This window comes from Sebastes umbrosus, chromosome 5 (assembly GCF_015220745.1).
Source record: "Sebastes umbrosus isolate fSebUmb1 chromosome 5, fSebUmb1.pri, whole genome shotgun sequence".
Taxonomy (NCBI): Eukaryota; Metazoa; Chordata; class Actinopteri; order Perciformes; family Sebastidae; genus Sebastes; species Sebastes umbrosus.
In genome coordinates, this window is record NC_051273.1 from 8249989 (window position 1) to 8269146 (window position 19158).

The 19158-nt window shown below is 41.8% G+C and overlaps 1 protein-coding gene across 2 annotated transcripts in view; it reads right to left on the reverse strand.

The window, feature by feature from the left end:
• ror1 (receptor tyrosine kinase-like orphan receptor 1) overlaps window positions 1-19158 on the reverse strand; it is a 139658-nt gene that overhangs the window by 34440 nt on the left and 86060 nt on the right. The window contains exons 2-4 of one of the 2 annotated variants that reach the window (XM_037770828.1): window positions 12110-12172; window positions 4843-5133; window positions 4534-4567 (exon numbers count right to left, since the gene is read on the reverse strand). In XM_037770828.1, the coding sequence (XP_037626756.1) occupies window positions 4534-4567; window positions 4843-5133; window positions 12110-12172 (388 nt within the window). The remainder of the gene's footprint in view (window positions 1-4533; window positions 4568-4842; window positions 5134-12109; window positions 12173-19158) is intronic. The other variant, XM_037770829.1, reaches the window with a different exon arrangement.

The following is a 19158-nucleotide window of genomic DNA, read 5'->3' on the forward strand; positions in this document are numbered from 1 at the left end:
TTTAATTATCAGGCCTCTATATTGAAAAGACTTGATCTCAACTCAGTAAAACACTATTAACAAATGCTTTGAATGCTTTAAACGGTCAACATCCAGAGACCTGAAAGACTTTCATTTTAACTTACAATATGCTGACGAAAACTCGTAACTTGACTTGGACTTGCTTTCATTTTCTTATTTATAAACTTGTCTTGAATGACTTGAGACTTCAAATGGACGTGATTTAAAAGACTTTAAAAACAGCTCTGGAAGGAGTACTTAGAAATCTAAAAATGCCTGTGCTTCAAACTTCCTAAGCTGACGCGCCAGATGGTTTGTTACACAGAACCATCTGAGAAGCAGTCATTAGAAACTGTTTGGAAAAGGGCGGGCACTTTCAAAACATACTTGGCAGGTGATTGGATGAACCATCTGTCAATCAAACTCAAAGCCGGTCGGGAGAAGAGCGAAAACGTCTTTTCCATCTCTAGTTCTCATATAACTGATGCTATTACAGCATATTTGCTAAGGAGCCGCTATTGTTGTTTAAAACGAACAGTCGCCTCTCCGTGTCGCGTCACACACACCTATGCCACACCTGTAACTGCCAGTAGCTCCTCACAGGATGCTGATTGGTCTGTGCTCTGGCTTGCCGGAAACAAACGCTAAATTACTTGAAGCCTGACCGTCTCCTCCTTCCTGTATTTCTGATCTGCTCTGCTGTAGTTTTCTGCTCTGGTTTAAACCTCCGGGCTGTCAGCTCTCAGTTTGCCTGTGGCTTCTCTCGAAAACCCAACCCTGACGATATATACAAACACACACACTGTAATGTCCCGCACACCGCAGAGTGTATACTTAAGCCCGTCGTAGAGGGGATGGAAATCAGAGCACAGACCGGAGCAAAGACAACACTGAGGACATGAAGTTCGTGTTATGTTCAGGTTCAACAAGCTGGGTGGCGAGAAGTTTTTCCCCCAAATTTGTGAGTAATATTAAGGCTAATTTATCCCAAGAAAACGGAAGTCACAGGGCTCCATGTAAGTCTGCTGCATACAGAGATGATGGGAGACAGTGGGAGGTACAAAAAAGTATATTTCACTTAAATTGACAAGCTCCTGGACCAGATGTCTTTCCGAAAACTCTGAGTCAAGGAGCAGAAGTTTTGACGTTTGAACAGCTGCGGTATGAGGTAAGCGGCCGCAGGTCATCACGTGTCATCATTAGGTGACCCTGTCTCCTTGACGGCCTGCCACCTCCCTTTACAGCTAATAAGTTGGCCGTGGCACTAATGATGAGCAGCAATGACGATCAGCCCACCGCCGCAGCCGCTGTCAAAGGAGGCCCCTGTCCGTTTAAATGAAGTCTGTAATGACTGTAATGAGACTCATGATCACATGTTGGTCTTCGGTTGACTGCAACGCTTTCCTTCAAATGTTGGCAGAAAAAAAACAACACAAGGAGAACTTCACTTATTCGAGCTTGCAAAGTGTAATGTAGTGTCCACTGTGTTAGGGCTGTACCTCAATGAGTTTGAATCTTTCAGATTATAGCAGTCCTGAAAACAAGACGAGAAGCTTCTGTAGGATTTCATCAGCTGGAACATCACATAAAGCTTTTGCCTCGCACAGAATTTCATGAATGTAATCATCGTGGTGATTTTCATGGTTCTAACTCCAACTAAAGAAACATAAGTCTTTCATGAAGATAGGTAATTTATCACCAGTTAAGCCTTTGAAGGCATTTATAAACTTTTATCAGTGGTGGAAGAAGTACTTGTATTAAGTAAAAGTAGCAATACCATGGTGTAAAGAAGAAGAAAAATTACTTTATTGATCCCTGAAGGGAAATTACATTTTTCATGCATTAATGGAGAGATGTCAGAGTGAGGAGGCCGCCCAAGAAAGGTGCCCCGAGCAGTTGGGAGTTTGATGCCTTACTCAAGGGCACCTTGGCAGTGCCCAAGAGAAGAGGCAAACTGGCACCTCTTCAGCTACCAGTCTACACTCAGTACTTGGTCCATGCGGGGGACTTGAACCAGCGACCTTCTGATTCCTAAGCCTAGTGTGTGAAGCCTGTGAAAGAATCCCCGACAGGGCGATGCTGCACCCCGCCCTGAAGGGGATTCTTTCACAACAATGACCGGCTAGCTGTACATTATTCTTCTTATTACACGGCTTCTTACTTAAGAAATCTATATTTTGACACAAAAACGGTCCACCAGAGTCCGACATCAGAGCTGCGCCCATAGCAACGGTCTGTTATACATAGCAACGGTCTGTTATCGAGAAATTACAGAACGCCGTGATTGACCAATCAGAATTGAGTATTCAACACAGCTGTGTAATAATCTATAATAACGTATTAGTTGATTTATTATAATTATATTTTACATTACAGTAATAATATAAATCTGCAAAGTAATAGTGGAGTAAAAAGTACAATATTTGCCTCTGAATTGTTGAGGAGTAAAGGTATAAAGCAGCATAACGTGGAAATACTCAAGTGAAGTACCTCAAAATTTTATTTACGTATTATACTTGAGTAAATGTACTCAGTTACATTCCACCACTGACTTTTATAGCCTGTTAATTAACTAAATGATCATGAAGCAAGAGCAGAAAGTCTTTTTTTTTATTCCTGAAATGATAGATCTTTTTTTTCCAGGACAAACAAAATACACATAAACTTATATGTGTACATGTACTTTATGAAAGCACACAGACTTTAATTGGATTAGCAATGTCATCCCGCTAATCTCTTACGTCAACATGTAATTTAGCCAAAATCACATCCTTCCATTTCCTAATCTACATTTATTTTTCCATTTTAGTTTATTTCCAGTGTTGTCACAGTGTTTCTGTTTTTTTTAGGCCAGCTTGTTTGATTTTTCCTTTTTATTGGTAACTCCCTTGAGATAATTGCATTGTGATTTCTCTTTGAGCCAACTGTCTCATCTATGAAACAAGCTGCAATTTAGTTGCACAAGGAAAAAAAAAAAAATCAAAAACATGTAAACAAAGGAATGGTAGAAACAGATGTTTGAAACCGAGCACGAGTGTACGCTCAAACGTGTGTGTGCAGTCGTCTCGGTGTGTGAGTGGATTTAGTAAGTGTCTGTATCCACCATGTGCCAGCAGTTTTGATTCACAGGACACCGCATGGAACATGGCAGCGAGCCTCGCCATAATGTCATTGGGGAAAATCATCCAGCTTAGCTGCTTTGATCCTGCGAGAATCAAACGGACTGAGAAAGTTCTTAGAGTTTTATCCCCACAACACTGAGGAGACGTCAAAACAAAGCAAAGGAAGCTCGCCAGACTCAATCTAAATTTTGATTTGGCCGGCAGCATTGCTCTGGCCAAGAACGTGAAAATGTCTGTCTTTATGAATACTTTCTTTGGTTTGGTTTGGTTTTATTTGCTCATCTCGATACCTTATTTAATGTGCTGTACATGTTCATGTTAGAGATTAGGACCGTGGTTGGTTTCTGTACATTCACACAGCTGGCGGCTAATTAGGCCCCTATAAAACGTTATATAACAACAAACCACAGAGACAGATGTGCATCATTTTTCTATATTACTCATTTCCAGGAGACTTCAGTTAATCAACTAAACTCGCTGGTAGACACAGGACATTCACTCATAATTATTATAACTTCATTACAGCCCTGAATGCAGATTAATGTCTCATTATTGCCCTCAAATTAAATGACTGGCACAGGTTTTGAATTTGTTAACATTCTGAGTTGAGTCTGTTACGATTAGAGTCGGCTGAAAGTAAATTAACCCAATTTCTCCAATACTACGAGTCAACATCTGCTTTGTGATTGGTGCGGAGTCCTGTTCCCGCCCAACAGAGACCACATGGTCCACATTCTCACTGTGGCCCACGGCTGAGTGGGTTCAGTTCATATTCAAATGTGAACCATGTGAGCTGTGATGGTCGGGCAGAAACAGCAGCGTAGAGCACCAGACATTTGGGATTTACAGGCTTGTATTAAATATTCATTTAGCCACACCGAGATCTGCACCAATAAAATGCAAAATTACAGACCAAGCCTTGTTATAGTGTGAGTGACTACTCAGTGATTATGCTGCAGAGTGAGTTAGGGTGGCTCTATGCAACCAGTCAATGGATTACTATGAGAAGTATAAGATTTAAGATTTATATAAGACAGTTTTCAGACTGCATCAGCAGACAATATGTCAACAATATGTCTTTAATCAAATTACCAAACTGTAACTTTGTCTTTTAGTTTATCTATCAAGTCATGACCTTTTTTTTCTCTATAATTAAATTTATATTATGGACATCTCGGAAACAGGCCCACCAATGATTATCAGTGTAGATAGCAAATTAGTTTATCTCTTTCTCTCCCTTTGTGTGTCACATTTTGACATGTACCAGGTATCAAAACTAAAAACATACTTGCAACCAAGAGCTCAGCAGGACTCGCAAATCTACCTGAAACAGTCCTCTGCATTACATTCTGGTAAGAAGAGAATGCATAGACTGACAGAGAGAAAAATGGATAGAGGAAAAGAGACTTACGTTGGCCTTCCTGCCAGAAGTGTAGGGAGTGGATCTGGAAAAGAAGACAAGGGGATTTTTTACAACAGGATAAACAATATTGCTCCCAGATTTTTCTCTGCACAAGCTGCCAGCTGCAAGCAAGAATCAGCGGAGAAGAGTGTTGCTGACAGGAGCCAGATCTCTAGTCGGAAAAGATGAGTAGGAAAAAATGTCTTTGTTTGTCACAGTGAGTGCGTAAAACACTCGTCATAAAGCCACTTCTACATGCCAGTAAGTTTTATAAATGCTTGGCAGATACTGCTGTCGCCACTCTAACTCTTCTCTTACCGAATTTGACAAAGAGCACGCCCGTCGTGGACACGGTGCCCTGGGTGTTGGTGGCCACGCACTGGAAGTAGCCCGTGTCGGTGGTGTCCAGGTTGCGGATGCGGAGGCGCGATCCGTAAGTCGTGGATCGGTACGAGATCCGTCGCGGCTCCTGCACCACCGGGGCGTCGTTCTTCAGCCAGCGCACTGTGGGCGGCGGGTTGCCGGCCACGCGGCACAAAAGCTCGGCCGTGTGGCCCAGAGAGGTGGTGATGTTGTTCATGGGAGCTTCGAGGCGGATGAAGAAGGGCCCTGGAGGACATAGAGGCACAGGAGAGATGAAAGGAATGAGTACAAGGGAGATAAAGAAAGAGGAGTCAGGGGAAACATCAGGAGGGAGATGATTAAAGAGAGTAAAAGACAAAAGGAGATGGAAAACATTGTTTTACACAAGGCCAAGAACATAAATCAAACAACACTTACTGGACTACATCAGAGCAAGATACATAAAACATGCTGCTGTTAAAAGTAGCAATAGTGGTAAAACAACTATGTTTTCAGACACACATATTCTAAGTCTGGTTTTGCAAGATGTGTTGTGGCTGCTACTGTGGTGACACCTAATTTCACTTTTCACCATGGCTGCATGAAGCCAGAGGGTTTTCGATGAGCTTATGAGGCAACATCACCTGAGTTGTTGAGGAGCTAAACGTTGAAGAACAACAAACAACCTTAAGGAGTGAATAAGAGGCTGCAATGAGTGCAATGAGCTAAACATTTTTGTATGATAATCTCTCAGGACCACATTTTTCCTCAAGGTGGTCAGAAAAAAACAATTTTGTGGGCCACCTAAGAGTTTAATGTGCAGAGAAAACATTGGTGTTAATGTCATGAAAAACGTCTGGAAAGTTCCCTCAACCCCAAAACCCATCTTAGGTATGCAGAAATGCTCCTGGTTACACGAACTGGCCAAAACAAACAAAGGAGGAAAAACACATACAGAGGGAATCTCAAATACTCGTCAGACACACTTCAATTTGTGTGAATAGAGAGGCTGAGGAGTAAAAATAGAGGCACACACTCACATATGCAAGGACACCCACACATTTAAATCTTTACCACCCAATGTAGATTCATTAGTAAGGGCATTTATGCACTGGACAACAGAACTTTTATGTTCAAGTTTTTCACTAATTAAAATATATAGCATTCTGATTTGTTTTTTTTTTTAAGACATCTGTTTGTCTGATGTAATCACATGTCCGGGAAAGTTAGTTGTTGGAAGATTGACACAAAGCATTTCACAGTAGCCAGGTCTTGCTTCCCAACAAGGGTTTTTCCTACAAGAGCAATGCCGTTTTTTTCCAAATCTGCTCTGTCTTGCTCTCTTCTAATATATCTCTTTATCCTCCGTTGATTGTAAAAGGTACAGTGTGTAGGATTTGGTGACATCTAGTGGTGTAGTTGCATATTGCAACCAACTCAGTACCCCTCCGCTCACTCCTCCCTTTCCAAGGCTGTTGTTAACATGAGCCACCAAGTACAAAACCTTGGTAACGCTGTTGGCCTCGCTCAGAGGCCATCTTTACCATAATAACACTACTTTAGGAGCAATGTAAGTCAGACGGCGGCTGGCGGTACCATGGTTTTGCACTCTGCAGCTCACGTTACTGCAGTTTCACAAGAGTGTCGGAGAACTACGGTGGCCTTCAGGTAACGTAAAAACGTGAAAGACTCTCTCTAGAGCCAGTGTTTGGTTTGTCCGTTCTGGGCTACTGTAGAAACATGACGGAGCAACATGGCGAACTCAGTGAAGAGGACCCGCGCCCTATGTAGATATGAAGGGCTCATTCTAAGCTAACAAAAACACAATGATTCTTAGTTTTAGGTGATTATACACTGATGAAAACATAGTTATGAATATTATATTCCATTTGTGCTAATATATCCCCTGAAATGTTACACACTGTTCCTTTAAGGTGTACATACAGTATACCTAAGTATAGTAATACTACAGAAAAAAGATTACAAGCCAGCAGGAAAAACATGTTAATAGAACAACTAGATATTCACAACACCGGTATGACTATAATAGTTAGGTAAGAAGAAAAAAATAATTGGTTTGTGTGTGCGGGTAGCTATTCAGCCCTGAATTAAGCCCTTTTTTTATTTGGGGCAAAGAGAGGCCCTTAAACATTAATGAATCGGCAAGAGAGTTACCGTTACAGTTAGTTTGTTGAGGTCAAAGTTAGATTTAGTTTGAGGTGATCACCTAACAGTGCTAAATTCGGCCAGGCAAAAAGCATTCCGAGTGTTGCACTCATTTGCAAAAGAGTAAAGAATGAAAAAATAGAGCCCTCGTACTGTCTCACCTCCACACAGCTGGTCAACCACGGCATGAAGTTTGTGTAAATGTCAGAAAGAAATGCCAGATGTACACATGATGTAGGAAAGGTGTGTGTGGGGAGGGTTTCAGACATAGTTCAACCATCGGACAAGCACTTTGGCATGCTGGTGCCCTTAACTTGGTACTCTCTGTCACCACCCTTGTGGTTGTATGTGCAGCTGATCTGACGCCTGCAGCTAACATATTGTCATGAGGTGTGTAAAATGAGTGCCTACGTGTTTGTGAAAACGAAAAGTGGGGGATTTGTCTTGGCGTGCAGCCTCTGTGTGTGTGTGTATAGCCTCTACTGGAGTGCACACACACACACACACACACACTCACGTTGTCCTCCCTAAAACCCCAGGCTTAACACAGCAATGTGGTACTAACAAGTGTGTGACAATATGAGGAGACTCCCACCATCTACCGCACCACCACCACCACTCTCCTCCCTTCTCACCCACTTTTTATCTGTCCTCCTTTCTCTACACACTGTACACAACCAACGGTCTCCCTTATATGTACAGCCCTGTCTCTGCACATCACACAACACAGCAGCACTGGAGTCAGAACAAAACCTCCAGCAGGATGTTGACGTTGGTATTAATACAATGGATATCAATTAAACCACCAGGACAACATTCACGACCTTTATTCTTTCCTGTCTCTCTCCTCACTACTCCACTCCACTGCCCATGTGTGTGCCCATGTATTCTTATATTATTGCTCTTCTGCACACACACACACACACACACACACACACACACACACAGAACATGTAATGCACTGACACAGACCCCTGTGTCCTCTGTTTTCTTCAACAAACCGTGTAAATAGATTATCAAGGCAAAATCTAATAATAAAAGGTAATAGGTGGTGTAAAGGGTTGTGGGTAAAAGTTGATATAAATCCGTTGCTCTGACAGAAGGGGAATGCAAAAGCACAAAAAATGTACAATGTGCATGAGTTTTAATTTAATCTGTAGCGTCTGATTGTGTTACCATTTAATCACTTTAAATGTCATGAGGCGACTACCGAGATGGAAGACGGGACTGTGGTCCTTCTGTATCAAGCAGTAGGCCAGTTTCATTCATTTATTATTTTGTGTCTATGTCCTGATGTTCGACTGGGTTCAGCTTTCTGTCATACAAATGACACGTGACATACCTGCAATCAGTTCTTCTTCGCTGCTCTAAAACAGTAGTTGCCAGTGGTTGAACAGCACAATGAAGGCTACTGTTTTGGAGTGGGGAGAATGGATTCCCAGCTAAACAAGTACATTTTTTCTGGGTTAATAAAGTATGGTATCAAATCGTTGCATAGACTTGCGTACTCGCCGGTACCTGATCATGAATTTTGAGCAGTATCACACGCACTTCCTAAGCTGGTATCCGAATCGGGACAACACTAGCTCCAGGTGTTTGTTATGTTGCAACACTAATCACAGTTCACTATCTCTCTTAACCACAATTACACACACACACTATGCAATGCTGATACCAATCACAGAGGAGTGCAAATACACACTAGTAGAAGCTGAGGTCATTGCTACTGGTGGTGATACATCTGTCTTAATGAGGGTGTGTTACATTGTGTCTGTGCATGCTTACTTCTGTGTGTGGGTGTGTGTTTTCATTTTGATGTGACCTCCCAACTGTCAACCCAAAGTCATGTGGGGTCTGCTAGGAATCTGTGCTTGCCTCTACACTGCTATGAGTGTAGCGGACCACATCTCACCTACATGCTGATGCAACCCTTCACCAACTTAATGTGCCTGTTGAGTCTGACTATATTAACTAAAAACAAAAAGTACTTTATATATTAAATGAGAACAGACCCACTCTTAAAAAAAACACGTGTTTTGCCAACGGCTGGAAGGTCACACAAACTGAGTCACTTTATCACTGTCTCATTAGTTGAGTTGATGGAAAAGAAAATGGTTTTTGGAGCTGTGTTGCCTGCACACTTCATTAGCTGTTATAATAACTGTCAATAAAGCAGTGGGGGAGCAGGAGAAAGGAAGCCGAGACAAGAGGAGATGACAGGAGGAGATGATGAGAAGAGAGGTGAAGGGGAGAAAGATGTCCTGCCAATGTCTGTGTAACAAAGCCTCTCTGTATGTAATTGTCTCGTGGTGAGTGTTGTGGTATTTGGCACCGGGAGTACTGTGAAACTCAAACCATCGCTGCGGACTGTCCCTTTAATGTGGCAGGCGACTAAACGGTGCCCTGTCATCAGCGTGCATTTGCTTGCCGCGGTTTTGTACAATCAAACACTCACACGCAGGCACACAAACGTAAACACGTGCACACCCACACAACCGCAACGCACACAAACTATACATGTTACGAGTTACACAATACCTTTTCATCTCACCAACAACATTGTGTTTCTATATGTGAATACGCAGTATGTATGTCTATATTCAATTACACACACAGGAGTAAAGCTGTGCTAAGCAGGCTGCTCTCAGCAAGACACAGAAACCTGAGTGGCTGCACAGCTAACTAAACATAGTCAGTAGATATAGACTGAGGAGCCGGGGCTGTAGCATCGCCAGCTACGGCTAAAAGGTGAATTTCATTAAAGTTGGGTCACTCTCCAACAGGGAAAGAGAGGGAGAGGAAAGGAAGTAAAACGGATCAAATGAAACAAAGGAGAAAAAAAAGGGCGAATGAAAGAAAGCCTCAGGGAAAAGGAGTTCAGTAAACTATCATCACCCCTGATTTCAGCCCAATAATGAGCCTCTTTCAGCGTGATAACTTCCTGCTACTGATGCATACTGATAGAGCCACGCTACCTGAATGCTGTCTGCTCGGTCAATCAAAACCATTCCCTGCCTGCAGACAAAACAAGTGGTGCAATCACCATCCATCCATCAGATAAGAAACAGATGTTAGTCACGGGGCTGAGCTCAAATAGACACTCAGATACACTACTATATGAACACACGGGTGCGCGCACACACATACACACACACACGTGCAGCCTTTGTAGGTTTTTATATTTCATGTTGTTGTGGAAAAATAAAGCTGTCTCTATGATTTGTTTGGAACTACTCCTCATTGTATTTATGACTTTTTAAACATCCTTGATTGGTCACCATAATCATTATCTAAACTGCTCAATCATGTCCAGAAACTACCGTCTTCGTTCTTGCTCCGTGTGTTTAACAATGCATGTTTTTGTGTACACAGAATCCTCCGTGGGACGGATGTTGTGGGAGATTCGGCTTTGCAAGAGATGAATTAAACAAACCAGATCAAAATGAGAGAGTTAAAAATAAAGGTCAAGTTCAATAAAGTCTCATGTTGAGGATGTTCCAAGTCAGTGTAACTTTGTGGGGGAATAGGCGGATGTCGGCTTTCCAAGCCCGGAGGAAACTGAGGAGAGGGGGGGGGGGAGATTTGACTGATAACTCTGGGCAGAAAACGTTATGGATCTGACTCAGTTGTTCCCGCAGTGCTGACAGGAGAACGGCAGTTTCCTCCGTCAGGATATGCTGATCTAAACCTGGGCAGCTCCAGGAGACGTTGCCATCCTCACCACAAAATAAATAATCTTATTAAACTGGCAAGAGCCCATATTGATCAAGGAAGGGAAGGAATGAGCTGACCACGTCTATGTGGGAGAGCCAAGCAGCCTTTAAGGCGTTTTTTCATGTCCATGCTGCATCCTGCAGTCCATTTTCTTGGGGTTTCGGAGGTGGAGTGCGAGTTAAATCTGACTTCTCGACAAGTTGTTTTCAACAAGTTTGTCAAATGTAGAAGCCATTATTGGACTATGAAACTCCCGGAGATCTAGCGCACATCAGTCCAGTGCAGGATCCACTGAGAGTGGAGTTAATGATGCGTTCATGTGTGCATGATGGCTACCCTATGCATCCTGTTGTTCCTTCAAAGCAGCTAAACGATGGCTTCTTAATGTCATTCATTCATTAGCCCCATTGTGGACTAGCGCTATTGCACCCACGTATGTAATTCACTTTTGTTTGAGAAATACGGACTTGGTGTACAAAGACCTTAGTACTGGAGTCAGCCAGGAATGATTCGGCCCTGATTTGCCCTCCAGTGGATACACATTTAAGTAAGCAGGCTAGTATGTGATCAGCGCTGTTTGTGTAGAAACATCTTGTCTACAAGTATGGATTGGTGAAAACAAGTTCCATGGGTTTCCTTTCAGATGGCAAATTAAGTAATTTGTTTTACCTGAAATAGAAAACAAGAAGAGGACCCTATCGGTCTTGTGAAAATTCTGTGCTCACAGCTCCGTTACAATCTGTGTCCTTTGGTCTTGCTCCTGCAGCACATCTGCAAACAACTCTGGGTTTCTACTACACAAGAACACACTTCATACCTCCTGCATTTCCCCCCAAAGAAGCTGGCGATGCCTGGCCGAGTCAAACTGAGCAAGTAGATGCAATAAGAAGGTCACCATAGAAGGCTGAAAGACACTTTGACAAACATATAGAGCAAATGTACTGTAAGAAGCACATTTTAAAGCTCCACTGGTTGATTTAGCTTAAGACAACTAAAAGTAGGTCACTGGAAATGAGAGAAAAGCAGTGCACCTGTGGCTGTATCCTCACATGTTGAGTAGATCAATGTGTAATTCGTTCCATCAATTATCCTCAACAGTGGCCTACACTGCCTGCGACGATGGGTGTTGTCTGGGTTGCAGAAGGTGACCACTCACAGAGGATGTGTAATTTTTAACACATCATTGAATGTAATTTCCAACAACACATGTGGGGTTACAGTTCAACGCACCATGTGTTAATTGGACTGTGAACATATCATCATGTATTGCTTGTAACAGATGTGCTCACAGCTATTACAGTTTTGCTGTAAAGAAGTTTGTTAAGGATGTGTTGTGTGTGTATGTGTTTATGTGAGCCTTTACCATCACTAGAGGTGTTCCATGAAGTGGTAGCTATCACACTGGGGTCTTGGGGAAACTCAGACCCTGTAAACAAGAGGAAATGGAGAAGACTATTAGCATGTTTTGTGGCTGTTGGGCTCTACCATTTTCAATTGCTATTTCACTAGACGGATCATGAACCCTACAATTAGAATAAATGTGGAAGGGCAAGTGAAATAATGACAAGCTGTGAGCTTCAGCACCCTTCACAAATACAGACTGGAGATGTGAAAGACTCTTTGTGACACTTATTGTGAATTGACTCTTAAAAACATGCTGCCACTTACTCAAAGAATCAAAAGTTTCCCAGTGGCGCTAAGTGGGGAAGCTGAGAAAGGTTCAACCTTCTGCAACTGTTGCATAAGACTCAACAACATAAAAGTACTTCAAACAACATGGGGAAACTGTCACAGTCAGCGGCTTCCCTATTCTCTATGATAAAACATGCTACCGGGACTTGAATGAGATAAACGATGGATGGAAACGTCCCTCGGGAAATTAAATACTAGGGGCAAGAGAAGAAAATAACAGCTCAATGCTAAACACACCCGTAAGTCTGACATTGAGTCTGTATGTGTGAACAGGGAGTCATTTCAAACCGCAACAACAGACACACTCTCGCCCAGACCTTCTGTGCCAATGGGGTACCCCTAAATTTAAAGCCACGACAGCAGAAAGGCTACATTCAATAATCAACATATCCTCATACAATGGTTATCTTAGGACATCTTATGAAAAGTTACTCCTCAATTTGTGTGTTTTCCTACAAATGTCCAGCAACATGTGACGCATGTGTCAATTTCCGTTCCAGTCTTTTCAAAATAAACTTCTGTCTTCAGAGGAAGCAACTTGATTGGGTTTAGACAACAAAACTACTTAGTTAGGTTTAGATAGAAAAGATCGTGGTTTGGGTTAAAATAAGTCAAAAAGTGGCGTAACTTAAGTATGGAAGTTACGTGACAAATAAATCAACGCTGATTTCTGGTTTCACACGGGATACGAACCGTGGTCTCTTGGGCTAAAGTCCAGTGTTTTTTGACCAACCCATCCATCCATCCCCACTTCCTCCCTACGCTGGGTTTGTGGTTTTACTCCCTGGTTGACAATTACGTGGATTTCAAACAAATTGATTTATTGGGATATACACAAATTACAGTGCATTACCTTTCGTAGCTATAGCTATGAACGGTATATGAGAACAGCCTGCTATAATTTAAGTCAAACAAAGTAAAATAACAAGGTAAACATCTGTGTGGTGGCTAATACTGCTTATTATCATTTATGAAATAAACAATCTCAATGTTGCAGCCACTTTTCAGCGTAACAGACAGCACAAACACACACTGCTTTAAGAGTTTCCCCATCTTAAATCTGGCGATAGCATTGTACGTTTGCTGGTGCAGATCAAAGGTCTGAATGTATAACAGGGAGCCCATCAGCGAGCCATGTGGACCTAATGCTGCGTTATTACCAGCTGACGACAGAGCGGCCCTCTGCTTTTCATTACGGGAGAGAGGAGACAGCAGAAAATGGGCTTCAGTGTGCACTGCCACGGGTCACAAGGTGAGTCCTGACAAATGAAACAGCCTGCGCAGGGCTTAAACATGCACGACTGACATGGATGGGACATGAAACAGTTTTATCTTTGCTGTTTCTTTGGACGCCAGACAACTGACAAACACGCATATGTTATCCCACAGTTACAACGAGTTCTGCTTTTCAGGTTGTGTGCATGTGTTTAGCTCGGCGCAGGCTGGGATAGTTTAACATGATGAATGAGCAAATGGCTCAAACACATGCAGAAACGCAAGCATGTGCATACACACACACACACACATTATCTGTAAACATAACCTCCCCTGCACACATACTGTACTCATGTTGCAGCAACACATTTAAAAAGGCCGTTTATATGCATGAATTTCAAACAACAACTTGCAAACATTATTGTTATGTGTGTGGCATGCGGGGTGACATTCGGGGAGAAAGTCTGCAGTGAAACGAGACCGGGCGCCCGACACGGGGTCATGCTAATTGGGTGATAATGTGTTGTTTCGCACGTGCTGTGCCGTGTCAGGACGGTAATGACTGTGTGTGGTGGTGCTTGTGAAATGAGCTGTGTTAATGAGCAGCTCTTTGGGCCTCTGCACCTGTTAGTCAGGGAGTCTGGAGGCTTGGCAGCAGGCGAACAACAACAGGCGGGCAGCTTTATGAGGGTCAAGATTGTTACAGATATGCAGTAACACTGGATGAATTAATTTAAGATAAAGATAGCTAAGATAACTTATAATTAAAAAAGATCTGCTAGCTATAGGTTGTAATATCTTTACCCTTTGCTTTCATATGCTTCTGAGTTGTGTTATGGGACCCAAAATGACTGGTTTGATGAACTGAATGGTTTGTTCCTGGAGGCTCCTAAGACGACAGTGTATTATGGCGAGCCTTGGCCCCGAGGTGAGTCTAAATTCTCTCCGTGTTCTGGGCTGATGGGCTTAAAGAAACACAGAGCTCTGTGGTTTACAAAGGACAGAGGAGAGGGGACGTCGCAGCTCACTGGCTTCACTAACACAAAGCTAGCCAAGTGCAGCCAGGTGAGAGTTCAATAGAGGGGCTGGAAGAGGGGAGAGGGAGAGGCGTAACATTAGGAAGTTTATAAAAACGGTATGGAGTTGGCATCATTTTTTAGAAGAAATGGTGAATTTTCAAGACTAGTTAAATTTTTTATTGCAATTTAGGGTCAGTCCACTCTTAGGAAATTTATTTTTTTAAGGAATGAACCGTAGCACATATGATTTTTTTTTTTTATATTATAGGGCTGTCAAAGTTAAAGCGATAACGCGTTAACGCAAATTCGTTTTGACGCCACCAATTTCTTTAACGCAACGGTTTAGCCAGTTTTATTCCCTCATTTTTCTCTCTCCTCCACTTTATCTCTTCTGTATTTAGGTCACATCTGTTAGTTCTCTTTCATTGAGACAATCATCTGGAATATCGGGGATGAACTGCAGAGTAATTTTAAGATTAGCTCTCTAATGTTTTGCAGTAACAGAGGGAAGCAATTGTGTAAGGCCCATTTGTTAATGAGGGCCTAAAAATAGGCACCTTCGCAGCGCCTATGTCAGTATGGATCAATGTTTTTTTGCCGTTGTGGTTCTGTCCCCTGATTGGATCATGATCCTGGTTCTGATGTTCTCCCATATGTTAACTGGCCCTGTTTATTATATAAAAGATTCTCGTCTGCCTTTATCAATCACTGAAAAGGATGAAAGGGTTTAGGTAGTAGAAAGAAGGAAGAAACTATTACTGTGATTTTTGCTAGGTTTGAGCTGAAATACTCACTGATACTTGTCTTACAAGAGTCTGACTTTTTTTTAAATAGCGGAGATACTAAGGTTAACGTAGTTGCCATTCAGTTATTATTATGAGGCGTTCAAAGCCTGTTCGGGAAAAAGGACTATTGGGCGAAGGAAAATTACAACGTTATCATGATGTGTTCAAATGTAATCTCGTAAAATTAAGTTTTTGGCGAGAAACTTGATTAAATCCAGTTGTTTGAAGGAGATGTTTTTACAGCAGATCTAAAATGTTATTCCTTCATTTAGCTTACAAAATGACAAAAGTGGCAGATAAAAAAAAATACTTGCCTGCCACAGTGACAGGCAGTGAAAAAAGTTCATTTCAGACCCTGCTCGCGTCCACACTACTGTACTCCGGCATTTTAGAACCCCTAAAACGGAGCCGTTTGAAAACGCTGCTGACGCCGTTTTAGAAAGATCTTAAGTATCAAACAAGACCTATTATTAAACGACATACAATACTCCGTTGTTTTTTCTGTAACTAAGCAACCAGTTAAACAAAAGTTAAACAGTTAAAACAAAAACGATCTCCGTACACACGAGAAAACGTATTAGTGTGGATGTAGCCTAAAATGTTTTGCTGCCAATAGCGTATATACCACCATCAAACTAGAGGTCAGTTTACAAGAGAATGATAACATCACCGCCATCACTTCATAAGTATGTGTTTCACACCTACAGCTCCTCCTGAAATACCCAGAATTTATCAGCATCGCTCAAAGTCTGTTTCGTGCCGTCTCTCCAGCCAAGAGCCGAGCTACCTTTTAGCTGCTTGTCTATCATTTCACATCATTTCCATTTTAGTCACCTTCCCAGAACTATTAGTGCTCTGATAGCATCTCAGCCTATTGAGGGTTTTTTATTAAAACTACGATTATCTCAACTGTTAAAAACCCAAATTTTACAGCAATTTCCAAAGAAAAGCAATATAACCTGGATCTTAGCCATGCACATATTTCCATAGCAGGCAGTGATATGTTGGATGGATATTCTGGATGTTTGACAACCTATAATATATATATATATATCACATCCCCCCTCTTGGCTGGTATTGCATGTTTCACACAACAGAAAGTTCTGGACCCTCTTCTTTCATTTGCAACTCTGTGCCACCATCCCAGTGGCAAAATATATAGTAAATGGTTAACATGAAGGTGCCTTTGAGAGGCCCAGACATCAAATCTCCACACAGAAAGTTCCATGAGAGCAGCCTCTGATCCTCATCCAGCTGTATTTGGCTTACGATGATAAAAATCACGCAGGGACATGAGCTTCACTCGTATAAAGCTCTGGGTATTTGGTGTGACTTTACTGTGACAGTGTGCAGCATGTGGGAATTAGTGCAGAACTTCAAACTCATGGGAATGAGTGAGAGGTCGGAGGTGAAGTAAAGGAGAAAGTGAGAAAGAGGGAGCCAAGCAGAACCAAATCAGAAATGTTCAATTTGAGCGGTTATGCATAGCAACTAATATGCTGTTATATGGTCTGGGGGGCTGTGTTTGGAGCCAGGGTGGTTGGTGTGGTGAGTGAGACTGATGTATGAGCTCTCCCGCTCTGTTATTAGGGCCTCTCCCAAGGTCCTCTTCCATCCCTATTAGCTGGAAAACTAACCTAACTCAGGGGTTATCTGGAAGAACAGCAAACCCAGCATTTTCACAATATAACCATGTCATATTTCTGTTTTAAAGAGGTGAAAGATGGATATGCGTGGATGAGGAAAATCAGGAATGATAATCATTTCCTTCTCCAATTTGTCTTCATCAGATCTCTTTTTTTGTCCAGCAAGTTTCTTTCTCTCTCCTTGTGTCCTTACTCTCTCTGTCTTTTGATTTTTTTAATTTAGGTGCTTCTACTGAAAAAATTCTCCTCCCAAAATTCTCTTGATTTTTCCTAACAACCACGGTCTCATCTCACTGAACTCCTGCATGCTTACCATAAGGAAGTTAAGTATTCACGTGAACATCTATTCCTTTTGTATACCCAACTATGCAGTTACAGACAATGAGAAGAGTGAGATAAGCAGCTAGTTTTGCATGCATATAAGGCTCAAGCTGTCTAAGTGAATTATTAGCGCTGCACAATTAGGCTGAAGATTGGAAAAGGAGCGGAAAGTTACAGTCTTGGCGAAAGGACAAGGATTTGAGAAATAAAGATTATTTCGTGCCAAGAGGAAGAGAAAAAAAAAGAGTGAGGGAGAGAAAAAAAAGTGAGGCAAACGAGAGTTGAGGACTTGGAGATAAATGGAGGGAAGAAGACTTGGAAAATGTGAGAGTGAAAAAAAAAAAAGACAGCAAGGGAGAGAGAAAACAGAGACTTCATAATAAACTCAGAGTGAAGGCGCTTGTAAAATATGCTTTTTAAGAAGTGGGCTTCTGTCCCACCACGCTGGTGTTGGCTGGAGAGTTTATTCATTGTGTCAGATGTAAATAACCGTTAAACTGGTCATACATGGCCGTCACAGAGTCGAGGGACTGATGGCCAGCCACGGGGAAGGAGAACACAGAAAATAGATGGTAACCAGTGGTTCCAGTTTTTTAGATAAAACCTGCCAGACTTACTTTATTATTGGGTCTTGCGTCGTAATTTTGGCCATTTCTATATTTAACAATATACTTGCCAAAGTAACTGCTGAGATCTGGGAACACAGCAACAGGCACTACAAAAACTCCGCTGGGGCGAGAAGAGCGAGTTTGATGATTTGACAAACTGTAAACGTTCAGCAAGTACACTATTACGGGCACCTGTAATAACTCTTTGTTGCGCAGGAAAATGTTCTGTCTACAAAACTACACCAAGTAAAATAAATAAAAACCGGAGCAGGATATTAGTCTGTAAACAGCAGTGGATATACGACATACTGTACTGTTGACAGTTTGGGAAATAACTTTACTGTTTGCTTTTTTTTTCTCTTCCAACTTGTGTCTGATTGTCTGAATTCTTGTGTTTCTTGCCAAGTTGGACTTCTTTTTAGGGAAATCGATGTGTTCCCAACTTGGTAAGTACAATGTTTTTATTACAAATAATGCTAAAACTACCACCAACAAACCTGAGTTGAAATAACCTAAAAAGATCCTTAAAAGAGATACGGAGATGCCAAGACAATACTGCTAGAAAAACCAATAATGATGGCTGTGTCTGAAACCACTACCTTGTTCACTCATTCACAATAGAGTAGTGCAGGAATGAGTCCTAAAACACAGAAATGAGTTAGTATTTTAGCCCTTCTGTTTAGATGCCTGAAATAAAGTCTGTGGTTAACACAAGCTTACGTGATTTTAACGTTTTATTCTACGATGTAAAATACGTCAGTAAATATCCCACTCGTGAGCTTTTACATGTCTTAAAAAAGGCGGTTGCTAACAAGTGGTTAATGAGACTACTAAACATCATCACGCCGAACACTAGTCTGCCTTTAGCTTAGTGGTGGTGATGTGAAGTCATGCGACCATAGTGTAGTTTGTTTATAGCGTAACGTTAACTTTTTACTTCTGGAGATTGCATTTACACTTCAAAAATCATAAAAGTGGGAAGATTATCTTTCTGAACATAACGTGCAAGTATCATAAAGGATTGTTTGCCACAGAGCTTATTTTCTGCACTAATCCCGAAACTCAATAGAAAAATTACATTGGCTTTTTGTCGAGGGAACCCAGGGTGATGCTAACCTCCTGGTTG